This window comes from Phocoena sinus, chromosome 15 (assembly GCF_008692025.1).
Source record: "Phocoena sinus isolate mPhoSin1 chromosome 15, mPhoSin1.pri, whole genome shotgun sequence".
NCBI lineage: Eukaryota > Metazoa > Chordata > Mammalia > Artiodactyla > Phocoenidae > Phocoena > Phocoena sinus.
In genome coordinates, this window is record NC_045777.1 from 59158137 (window position 1) to 59170437 (window position 12301).

Genomic DNA, 12301 nt, shown 5'->3' on the forward strand with positions numbered 1-12301 from the left:
CTGCTCTCATATGCTGGTATTACTATTCCCATTTCAGAACTGGAAAAACTGATGCTCAGAGGGGTTAAGTAATTTACCCAAGGTGACACAGCAAGTCAGCAGTGGAGCTGGGATTTGAACTTGAAAGTTCCTTGGAGATGGGAATAGAAACACAGTCATCTATGCAGCCCTGGTACATCACACAGAGCCTGGCACACAGCAAAGACAATCTGTATATGGTGAATTAATGAATATACCTACAGTGGCTGCTATATATTTACCAAAATGTATTTCCTTTCCCTCCAGGACACATGGCTAAAATTACATTTCCCAGCCTCCCTTGCAGCTGGGTGGGGTCATGTGATGAGTTCTGGCCAACGGACTGTGGGCAGGAGTGGCATGGACTACGTATGGGCCTGGCCAATGAAAACCTCCTGCATAATTCTCACCCTCTTTCTCACCATCCACCAGCTGGGCAGAGCCACAAGGTGGAGGGAGCCTGGGTCCCTGACTGACTGTGGAGCAGAGCCACACTGAACTGTGACGTGACTGGGGAATAAACTTTCACAGTAAAGCAAGCTTTTATTGCAGTAGTGCATCCTGATTCATCACATGCACGCTGCCAAAATAAGGGCTCTGTTGTCAGTTTGCCAGGGCCACCCTGCCACCTCCTGTGCTGTCCCATACAGGACACCTGCTCGCTAACATTAAATCCCCTCCTCCCTCAGCAAGGAGGCAGAACTCAGTCTTCTGACCTGGGACATGACACTGTGGTTGATGGCAGCCCGTGCATCCACACCGCAGTCAAATGCTCCCTGGCGACTCCTCCTGAAGACAACGTCCCCATCCAAACTCAGGGCCTGGGGGAACCTCAGCTAGGAAGGAACAGACAGTACCCTTTACTCTCACCAACAGTCAAGTTCTGCCTGGAGGCCACCAACCAGCATTTGCCCGATGCGGGGATGGGTACCTGGGAGGAGTGAGCCACATCCAGGGCCAGGCTGTGCCAGACTTCCCCACGCCGAGATCGGTCATGGTGCAGACCCTTTAAGTGCAGCAAGACTTTCTGGTTGACTTTCAGAGTGACCTCGACGTCCCTGTTCCTAGCCTGGGTGTACAAGAACCAACGGCCCTGAGAGAGGGGACTTCCCATCGCTGAGTGCCCGCAGAGGCCACCCTTGGAACCTAGCAGTTAAAGTGGTTCCCAAGATTGATGGGTGAAAGCAGAGTCTACACTGTCCTGCTCACAGGAGAGAAAGTGCAGGGCAGGTAAACATGGAGTCTTTGAACAGGTATGGCAAACTCCAGAGCCCACAGGTAGGATTAGTGGGGTGGGCTTGAGGGCCTGTGTCTCATTCACAGGGAGTGCCCTGGTATTAGTCTGTTCTATTCACTGCTACATTCCTAACACTCAGCACAGGACCTGGCATATAGTAGGTGCTCAATAAATATCTAGAAGAACGCAGAATCACTAGTTGTAGTTGTAGTCTGAAACCCCAAAGCCAAAGCCACGCTAAGTGGAAGAATGTTTAACTCACAGTGTGGCAGGCAGAATAATATTCGCCCTCCCAAAGATATCCATGTCCTCAACCCTGGAACCTGTGAATTTGTAACCTTACAGGGAAAAAGGGACTTTACGGTTAAGGATCGTGAGATGGGGAGATTATTCTGGATTATCCAGTGGGCTAATCACAAGGGTTTTTTTTTCTGTTTGTTTTGGGGTTTTTTTTTTTGGCCATGCCACGTGGCATGCAGGATCTTAGTTCCCTGACCAGGGATTACACCCGTGTCCCCTGCAGTGGAAGCATGGAGGCTTAACCACTGGACTACTAGGGAATTCCCATCACAAGGGTTTTTATAAGAGGGAGGCAGGAGGGTCACAGTCAGAGAGAGTGGAAGATGCTACGCTGCTAGCTTTTAGCAAAATGGACCATGAATCAAGAAACATGGGTGGCTTTTAGAAGCTAGAAAAGGCAAGGAAACAGATTCTCCCTTGGAGCCTCTAGAAAGAATGCAATCCTGGCAACACCTTGATTTTAGCCAAGTGAAACCCATTTTGGATTTCAGATCTCCAGAAATGTTAAGATATATTTGTGTTGTTTTAAGCTGCTAAGTTTGTGGTAATTTGTTATAGTAGCAATAGGAAATGCATACACAGAGCTAATCACTTATTCACTCAACAACAATTTAGCTTCTGCCCACGCAACGTACAAGTAGCAGGTTGCCACCTTTTCCCACCTGTGCTGACTGAGAAGCTAAAAATTTCTTGCCACAGAATTTTATCATTGGTGTACATCTTTAAAAGAATACACAGCTTTATTTTAGAGGCTGGATGGAGGGAGAATAAACAAAGGTCCAAGAGAAGAGAAAAATGTGTGTCATTAAACAAAGACAGGGTTTTAAAAAGAACGGACAGCCAAATTAAACTACATTAAAGGATCCCCATCTACTTGGTTCTAGCCTGTTGTTGGTGGGTGGGTCAGATCTTCTGATTTTTTTAAAATTAGAAGCAGAGATCCGGGTTTTACTCCCAGCCTTCTGATTTTAAATGTTGATAATTTATTATTTTTTTAATTTAAATTCTGACCAGGCCAAACAAAACGCATCTGCAGGTTGGATCCGGCCCACGTCACCATCTTGCAATGTCTGGTTTAGAAAACAGTACACATCACTGGGAAACATTTCTGCAGGTGTTCTGGGTGGCCATCCTGCCTGCTGTTTCCCCTCAGGAGCTCCAAGAACTTCAGCTCCCAAACCTGGGGGCTGCTTACAGCCCACTTTAACAGGCGGGGAAGTGAGGTCCCAGAAGCACAGGTCTCCATGTTCAACAGCTGGCCCGGTTTCACCCTCAGGCCTTTGGATATCCCACAAGGGAGAAACCACCACTATCTTCCTTGTCCAGGGCCCAGCACACAGTAGGTGCCAATAAATGCTTGCTGGAGAATGGAGTCACCTCCCAGATGCTACTCCTAGAGGGGTCAGGAAGGAGACTTGGATGAGGGCCTATGGCCATGTCGTAAGTACTCGAGAGAGACCACTGTACTACACTTTGATCCTCACAACCACCGTGTAAGAGGGTTGCTGTCTCCATTGTACAGATGAGGAAACTGAAGTCCAGAGACATGAGATAATTTGCTAAGGACACAGAGGCAAAACGAGTTTCACTCCTAGGAAGACTAATGTCAAGTAGGTTGGATCAGGCAGAGAAAGTGGAACAGAATACTCAAGCAGGGGAATGTTTTGTTCATCCAGGTGAGAGAAGATGACAGCTTGAACTGGGGACCGCTGGGGTGAAAAGGTCTCTGGGATCCTCACTTACGACGTGCTGGTTCCACATAACCACGCACCCCTCCAAGTTCCTGGGGATGGCCTTGCCGTTGTATGGGTGGGTCAGGCCCGCGCAGACCTGGGAGGGACAACCACACACACACACACACACACACACACATACAGAGATGGGTCAGAGGCAGATAGGGCCCTCCCTCCTGCTCTCAGGCCCCTTCCCACTGCACCCTGGAGCCCACTCACATATGGGTGCCCGGCCTGGTAGCCCAGGACTATGGTCTGCAGGGTCTCCTCCTGGCCATCCAGAACAACCCTTGTCTCCAGGGAGTAACGCTGGTGCTGCCTGTCCGCCGTGAAGGTCTCCTGCAGGAGGATGCTTTGCGGGATGGGCAGAGTCCACGGGTGCCTGGCGTGGAGAGGGGGAAACAGGCTGAAGTCATTAAAGCATTAAAGGGTCAGGGGACAACTGTGGCCCAGGGGCTCAGACTGGGCCTGTCACTGTCTTGCAGAGTTAAGACTTTGTCACAGACAGGAGAAGAACATCAGGACACACAGCAGCCCTTGTGCGCTACATTTGCCAATCAACACCCATTCACCATCCCGCTGTGCCCTCTTGACAACCCAGTGAGCTGGACACAGCTGGGGTCACCACTTGGCAGCAGAGACCCAGGGCCAGGCAGCACATGGGGTCAGGAGTCACACAGACTGGGGCTGGAATCCAGGCTCAGCCTTTCACTAGCTCTGTGACCTTGGGCAGCAAAGGACTTGATTGACTTCTCTGTACCTCAGTCTTCCCATCTGTCAAGTGGGGGCTAAAATAATAATACCCAACTCACACAGCAGTGGAGTTATTAGGGATAATGTATGTGCCACGAATGCAAATGCCCTAGGGGCAAGGATTTCTGTCCTTTTTATTCTCTGCTGTTCTCCACAGGCCCAGAAAAGTGCTTGGCACATACTAGGTGCTCAATAAATATAAATGAAAGAAAGAAATGAATGAGACCTTTGCAAATGACAGTTGCTGTTACTTTTGGGTTATTGCTGTTGTTTTGACAGTAGATGGCTAAGGTCCCTCAGCTGGTCAGTGCACAGCCTGGACTTCAGGCTGTTGACTCCAACCCTGTGCTGTTCGCCCCCCACAAAGAACAAGCTTTTTAACCCCTGTGCCTCCAAGAACTGAAATGGTTCCCCAGAGCAGTTTTCAGGCTGGGGTGATGAAACTGATTTCTGTGCCCACCGTAGCACACTAATGGAAGGGGGTGAGGGACATGGGGGCTTTCGGGGGGCGGGGGGCAACTCGTCTCTGAGCTCTGGGTTCTGTCTGGGCCCCTCCAGGCAGCACTGCACACCCTGCTCCCTGGTGACCCTCCATGCTGGGGAAGGGGAGACCAATGCCGGCACCACACCTCAGGGGAATCGGCCTGGGGGAAGGGGCCAAACATACCTAAGGAAGAAAGTCCCCTGCTTCTGGTACGACCTCCTGTCTTGCATTAGCTCCTCCAGTTCACCCTCCAGCTGCAGGCCCTGACGCTGGCCCCCGGCACTGGCCCCCAGAGCCGTCAGCGACACGTGGCTCTTCCATGGCTGCAACGAGGACCAGGCGGATGCAGAGGGATGCCCGCAGGGTCCAAGCTGCTAAACATCCTGCCCTGGGGGTCACCAGGGGCAGCTCCCACTGCCCGCTCATCACCCTGGGGATGACCACCCGAGAAGGGCTGCTGCCTCCACCTCGTCAGACCACGAGGTGGCACAGGGACACTGCCATGGCCAGACCGCCCCAGGTGCCCAGCAGGAACGAAGGACTTGGGCTTCCAGCTCCAGGTGGCTGACCTTTGCTCTGAGGTCTGTGCTAATATGGCTGGGGCCCATTTTACAGATAAAGAAACTGAGGCTCAGGGAGGCCCAAGGTCATAGGCCAAGTAGCCCTTTCCCATCCCAGGTGATGGATCTGGGGTCTCTCGATGGCAGAGCCTCCAGCACGGGCCGCCTGAACCCCTTACCTGCTCTGTATGCCTGTAGGCCACCGTTAAATTCAACTCCTGCTGGGGGCCCTTCAACCAGCCGTGAAGGATCTTACGGTCCTGACTGTTCTCGGCATGGATCTCACCCTGCATTGCTGCACTCCAGGCTGATTCTACTTCACCCCAGCTGCGAAAGATGCTCTGTGCTACGGCTGTCACTGTGGAAACCTGCAGTGAGGGTGAAGAGGCTGGCCAGTGCCTTTGCACACCCTATTTCCTCCTCCTGGGATGTCCTTTCTCCCCAGTTCCACTTGGTGAGCTCCCATTCATCCTTCAAAACCCCTCCAATGCCATCTCTGCGAGGCCTTTCCCAATGGGTCCAAGCAGAATTGGTTGTTCCGTACAGGGTCACGAGGAAAGAGGAAAAACTGCTCTCTCTCTCTCAACCCCGAACAGAGAGTGAATCTGAGTTATCAGAGAAGACCATCCCTTCCCCTCTCTTCCCTTCAGCTCAAGGAGGGAATAGGATCTACTGAGCCACTGTTATTAGCAGGCAGGGTCTCTGTGTCTTGAAGGGCACACGCTCGCAGGTGGCTTTCTGTCCCTGCATCACCGTCATGGTGTTCAGAGCCCTGGGAGGAGTGTTACTTTGGCTTGTACTGGGGCTGGGGGAGGCACAGCACTTCAGCCCTGTGCTGGGCTGTGTACCCCAGCACAGCGCCCTTGGCACAAGCCCTACTAGGAACATCAAGGTGCCTCGTGCCCGGCTGGCCTCTGTCCCTTGTCCACGCAGCTCCCTCGGGGGACTCACGAGGAGAGGTGACAGGGCCAAGATGGGCTTTGGGAATTACTGAACCTCCTGACAAATACTAGAACTCCCCAAGACCTTACCCCCTATGTCACCGACCTCAGGTCTCCCCCAGAACCTGCAGGCCCTTCACTGCTGGCTTCCCCATTTCAGCAAACGGCACCTGCTTCCACCCAGCTGCTTGAACCAAAAACTTGGGGTTACTTGTCTTTTCTTCACCCCCTCCCCCAACCAATCCATCAGCAAATCTGTCAGCACATCAGTCAGCTACACCTTCAAACCACCAGGCCACCATCTGCCCCTCCCTGGGCTGGGTCATCTGAAGGAACGGGCTGGTCAACCCCACACTGTATCCTGTCCTGGGTCTATCTGTCACACAGTGGCCTCCTCAGGGTCCCTAAGCTTGCCAGGAGTCACCTGCTCCTTCCGACTCCACTCTGGTGCCACTGGCCTCTGCCTCAGAGGGGACTGAGCTGTCCCCTAGCATGCCCACCGAGCTGCCTCCTTCTGGGCCCCAGGCCTGGACCACACCCTGTGTCCGCTCATCATCCCAACACAGGGAGAGGCTTGATGTGCCAGGATCCCATGTGTGACACCAGGGAAGTCCTTCTCTGGTTGGTTTTCTTCCAAACGCTGTTATGCTTCTACGGCCAAACGATCAAATGTGTGCAAAGAAGCAGACTTACACTGAGCAGGTGGTGGGAAGCTGACCTACATCCTTGAAGTTTCCATTCTGGAATTAAGCAAAAGCCTGATGTCTACCTGTTTCCGAGGTACCACTTCAAACGACTTTAATATTTTACTTTACCAGCTGCTAAGCAAGAATATGGGAAATTGAGATTTATTTTGTTTCCTTCTCCCAAACTCACTTGGCAACAAATTCTGAAGAACGTTAATAGTGTGTGAGCCAGATGTCACACATCTGCGACCTGTTATCGACCCCGGACCTCGGTTTTAACCCCCTGCACAGATCTAAACTGCAGGAAATCAGGCTCCCTGTCTGCAGGGGCGGGAGTGAGGGGCAGGTGGTGTGGCCAAGCATGCGCACCCGGAGGTAGGTGGTAGCTGGGGTGTAGACGTGGATCTTGCCCTCCCTGTGGAGGGCCTGGCTCTTGCAGGCCATGCTCATCACCAGATTCTTGAGGGTCCAGGCCTTGCCCAGCGTCAGCTCCAAAACAGCCTGGAACGTGGCTCGGTGGGGCCAGTACAGCCTGTGAGCCGCCGAGACCATCAGCCATGGACTATCCAGGTTCAAGGCTCCTAAGAGAGGCAGAGAGGAAGAAACTGGCATCCCCGGCAAGAGGGGAGCTTTTGAAGAAGGGAGCGCAGGCAGCGAGCTAGAGGCTCCCATAGTCTCATCACGGTCACTATGGGCGTATCTCAAAACTTGGAATGACTGGGACGGAGCATAAGGGAACTTTCTGGAATGATGGTAACGTTCTGAATTTTGGCAGGCGCTTGGGTGTCACGGGTCTGTGCACCTGTCGAAACTCATCAAATGGTACCTTGGAGATGTGTGCAATTCTAGCTAATGATACAATACTGAAATGTGTAGGGGTGAAACTGTACTGAAGTTTACAACTTCATTTGACCTGCACCAACAAATAAGATGGATGGCTAAGTGGGCAGATGTGTAAGAAGGCAGGTGGAGTAAAATGTTAATGGTAGAATCTAGGTTGAGAGTATGTTGGTGTTCATTGCACAACTCTTTGCACTTTTCTGTATGTTTGAAATTTTTTCATGACATATTAGACAAAAGAAATGCTGGGACAGTTGGAGAGGGGGCACTGGGGTGGGGTGATCAAGAACATGGCCTTTACTCTTCCAAACTGTGTGACCTCTTCAAACCTGTGCTTCCATCATCTTTAAAATGGGTACAACAGTACTGATCACTGGGTCTTGGGATAGAGGAAGCACCCATTCAGAAGAGTAAAGACCAATCGTCACCATCATCAAAAAGCTGACATTTTGCGGGCTTCCCTGGTGGCGCAGTGGTTGAGAGTCCGCCTGCCGATGCAGGGGACACGGGTTCGTGCCCCGGTCCGGGAAGACCCCACATGCCGCGGAGCAGCTAGGCCCGTGAGCCATGGCCGCTGAGCCTGCGCGTCCGGAGCCTGTGCTCCGCGACGGGAGAGGCCACAACAGTGAGAGGCCCGTGTACCGCAAAAAAAAAAAAAAAAAAAAAGTTGACATTTTGCATAAACTTTTGCCCTTCCATGATGAACTAAAACCAGGTTGCTGGACCCCTCTCATATTTTGTAATAAATACTCCCAATCACTCAAGGACTAATTCAGTAAATATTGCTCGAGACACTTGGGACTCGGCAGTGAACAAGGAGGCATAGTCACTGCCCTCATGGAACTTGCAGTCTGGGGGTGGTAAGGGGATGGGGGAGAGATCTCGAACAAATAAACATACAATGAGACCTACCCTAAGTAGAAAATGCTGAGTGCTAGGAAGGAAAAGAAAGAGGGAGTTAGACTAAGGTCAGGCAGGTCAGTGAAGGCTCCCATAAACACATAACCATTGAGCTGAGCCCTAAATGAGAGGCAGTGGAGTCTGTCAAAGGGAAGAAACCCTCCCCCACCTCCTGCTGGAGATGGGAGATTCACTATGTGGGGAAACTGAGGCGGAGAGGCCAGGATGCAGGGGGATCCAACACAGTGAGGGCAGTGGGTAAGCTGCCAAGTTGAGAACAGGGAGATACTGAATACAGAGCAGCCCAATGCCCTGCCCTGAGGTACCAGTCCCACAGGAGATGGGAAGATTGCTCCACAGAAGAACAGAGTAACTGAAAAAAAAAAAAAAGCTCCACAGATATGGGCCCCAGCTCCTCAGGGAGAGCCAGGACCCCACCCAACCACGCAACAGGGAAGCCCACCAGTCAACAAGAGCACGTCCACACATACATATATACGATGGAATACTACTCAGCCATAAAAAGAATGAAATAATGCCATTTACAGCAACATGGATGGACCTAGAGATTATCATACTAAGTGAAGTAAGTCAGACAGCGAAAGACAAATATCACATGATATCACTTATATGTGGAATCTAAAAAAATGATACAATTGAACTTATCTATGAAACAGAAACAGACTCACAGACACAGAGAACAGACTTGTGGTTGCCAAGGGGGTGGGAGGTGAGGGAGGGATGGATTAGGAGTTTGGGACTAGCAGACGCAAACTATTATATATAGGATGGATAAACAGCAAGGTCCTACTGTATAGCACAGGGAACTATTCAATATCCTGTGATAAACCATAGTGGAAAAGAATACGAAAAAAATGCACATATATGTATAACTGAATCACTTTGCTGTACAGCAGAAATTAACACAACACTGTAAATCAACTACACTTCAATAAAATAAAGTTTTTAAAAAAGAGCACCACCCCCCCACACATAGAGCATCCTTCCAAACAAGTTCCAAGTGACCGACTCTTAAACAAAAGCACATATCCAAGTCTTGCCTGGCATGTGGGAAAAGCCACTAACAGGAACTTCAGAAATAAAAAGAAAAAAGAAACTCAGGGAGAACAGACCAAAGCCCCCCAATTCTATAATTTATGCTTTCAGAGAAGAGAATATAATGTATTCATGGAGCAGGACACTCTAAGAAAAGAACTTTCAGGAACAAAAAATGAGCTCTTGGGAATATAAGCTAGCTAAAATTAAAACAACAGTACAGGGGCTGGCAGATGAAGTTGAGGAAATCAGCCCTCACAACAGAACAAAAGGACAAAGAGACAGAACAAAGGACAGAAAAGAAAGAAAATTAAAGGCTTAGTTTCTGAGGAAAACATCTGACATTCCAGAACACAGAAGGAAGGAAATTACCAAAGAAACTGTACAAGAAAATTACCAAGACCCAAATGGTGTGTCTCCAAATGGAAAGGGCCTAAGTGCTCAGTACGGTGAATGAAAAGAGATTCATGCCAAGGCTCATCATCATAAGATTTAAAGATACTAGGAATAAAGAAAAGCTCCTGGAAGCTTCCAGAGAGCGAGAAAAGGGTCATAGACAAAAGATGATGGATCACAAATAGCACCAGACCTCTCAACTGATTCAAATCAACAGTGGAGCAACGTCTTCAAAAATCCCAAGGGAAAATAATTTCCAGCCTAGAATTCTCTATTCAGCCAGATCAAATAAAGACAGTTTAGGGACTTCCCTGGTGGTCCGGTAGCTAGGAGTTTGCCTTCCAATGCAGGGGGTTGCAGGTTCCATCCCTGGTCGGGGAGCTAAGATCCCATATACCTCGCGGCCAAAAAACCAAAACATAAAACAGAAGCAATATCGTAACAAATTCAATGAAGACTTTAAAAACGGTCCACGTCAAAAAAAAAAAAAAAAAAAAGAGTTTAAACATTCAGGGTTTCAAAATGTTTACATCCTGTTATAGGTTGAATTGTGTCTGTCAAAAAGATATGAAGTCCTAACCCCTGGTACCTCAAAATGTGACCTTATTTGGGAATGGGGTCATTGCAGATAAAATTAGTTAAAATAAGATCATACTGGAGTAGGGGAGGCCCTAAATCTGATGAGTGGTGTCCTTATATGAAGAGAGAAATTTGGACACAGACATGGACGCACACACAGAGCACCATGTGACAACAGAGGCAGAGATTAGAGCAATGTAGCTACAAACCAAGGAACATGAAGCCTCAGTGGTCACCACTAGAAGTAGGAAGAGGCGGGAAGGATTCTACCCAGGGTCACAGAGAGAAAGTGGCCCTGATGACACCTTAATTTCAGAATTCTAGTCTCGAGGACTGTGAGAGAATAAATTTCTGTTGTTTAAAGCCACCCAGTTTGTGGTAATTGGTTAAAGCAGCCCTAGCTAATGAATGTATCTCCCATGCACCCTCTCTCAGGAAGCTACTGGAAGATGCACTCCATCGGAACAAAGAAGTTAACCAAGAAACCACAGACTTGTGGTTGACATGAGTGCATGTGACACGAGTGCAAGAAGCAGGGGCTGTGACCCAGAGAAGTGGAAGGCACTCCCAGGATGACAGTGAGGGGATGCCCTAGGACTACAGCTGTGCAACTGGTCTACACTGGAGCAGCAGAACAGAGGCTCCAGGAAGAGGGTCTACAAGAAAAATATGAGAACAGATTGAAACTGGTAAGTGATCTGACGTGTTCAACAACCTGGAGAAGAATTTTGCATTGTTGCTAAAAATTCTGGGAATAATCAGTAGGAGGAAAATAGAAAACTAATCAAACGGGGAAAAAAGGCTCTTATAGCTCCAGGAAAAACAAAATGTTAGAATCCTAGTATACCATGTGCCTCAGCTGTGAGGGACATTTATCACCACAATGATGTAAACATTGACTATTAACAAACTATAACTCTTTTAGGGGGATGGAGGGAAATAGGCATGTGAAAAGGGCTGGTGTAAGAGTTAAATTTTCTTCCTCTCTAGTAAGAAATATATTGAGAATGCCTATGAAATAAAAATCAAGAAATAAGTGTGGGGCTTCCCTGGTGGTGCAGTGGTTGAGAGTCCGCCTGCCGATGCAGGGGACACGGGTTCATGCCCCGGTCCGGGAAGATCCCACATGCCGTGGAAAGGCTGGGCCCGTGAGCCATGGCTGTTGAGCCTGCGCGTCCGGAGCCTGTGCTCCGCAACGGGAGAGGCCACAACAGTGAGAGGCCCGCGTATTGCAAAAAAAAAAAAAAAGAAAGAAAGAAGTGTGATTATTATAAAAGATGGATGGTCTGATAAGAAACAGCAAAAAGAATTTACAGTGCTCGCCATTTTCGCAAAATTTGGGATTGGAAGACGTGAAGCAGAAAATTACTGTATTGGCTATAATTTTAACTTTTAAAAACTTAAAATTTTTTCAAGTACATATTACATGAACACAGAATATTATGAGCTCCCATATAACACTCACCCATCTTCAACAATTACCAAGTCATAGTCTAATTCACTTTTTAAACTCTGTATTACTTCAATAAAAATAAGTTCAAAAAATTAATTCAAGGATAAAACCATGGTAAATTCATTTTCTAAAGGAGAGAAAGAGTGTTCCAGGGAGAAAGAAGAGCAAGTGCAAAGGCCCTGAGGTATGTCTGGGGAACAGAAGAGAGGCCAGTGGGGCTGCAGGATGATGGGCAATGGGAAAAGTAGGGTGAGATAAGGTTGGAGAAGTAGGCAAGGCCCTGTAATGTAGAGCTCTATGGATGAGGGTAAGAAATCAGGATGTGATTTTTAAGTTTCCTGGGCCGCATGTGAGGTCTGAGTCTT

The 12301-nt window shown here is 49.0% G+C and overlaps 1 protein-coding gene across 1 annotated transcript in view; it reads right to left on the reverse strand.

Moving 5' to 3' along the window:
- The window catches only part of LOC116740470, a 176760-nt gene that overhangs the window by 97419 nt on the left and 67040 nt on the right, over window positions 1–12301 (reverse strand). Inside the window, exons 28-34 of the mRNA XM_032606118.1 lie at window positions 7082–7293; window positions 5265–5453; window positions 4709–4848; window positions 3508–3670; window positions 3299–3385; window positions 950–1087; window positions 735–854 (exon numbers count right to left, since the gene is read on the reverse strand). Coding sequence (XP_032462009.1) covers window positions 735–854; window positions 950–1087; window positions 3299–3385; window positions 3508–3670; window positions 4709–4848; window positions 5265–5453; window positions 7082–7293 — 1049 coding nt within the window. The remainder of the gene's footprint in view (window positions 1–734; window positions 855–949; window positions 1088–3298; window positions 3386–3507; window positions 3671–4708; window positions 4849–5264; window positions 5454–7081; window positions 7294–12301) is intronic.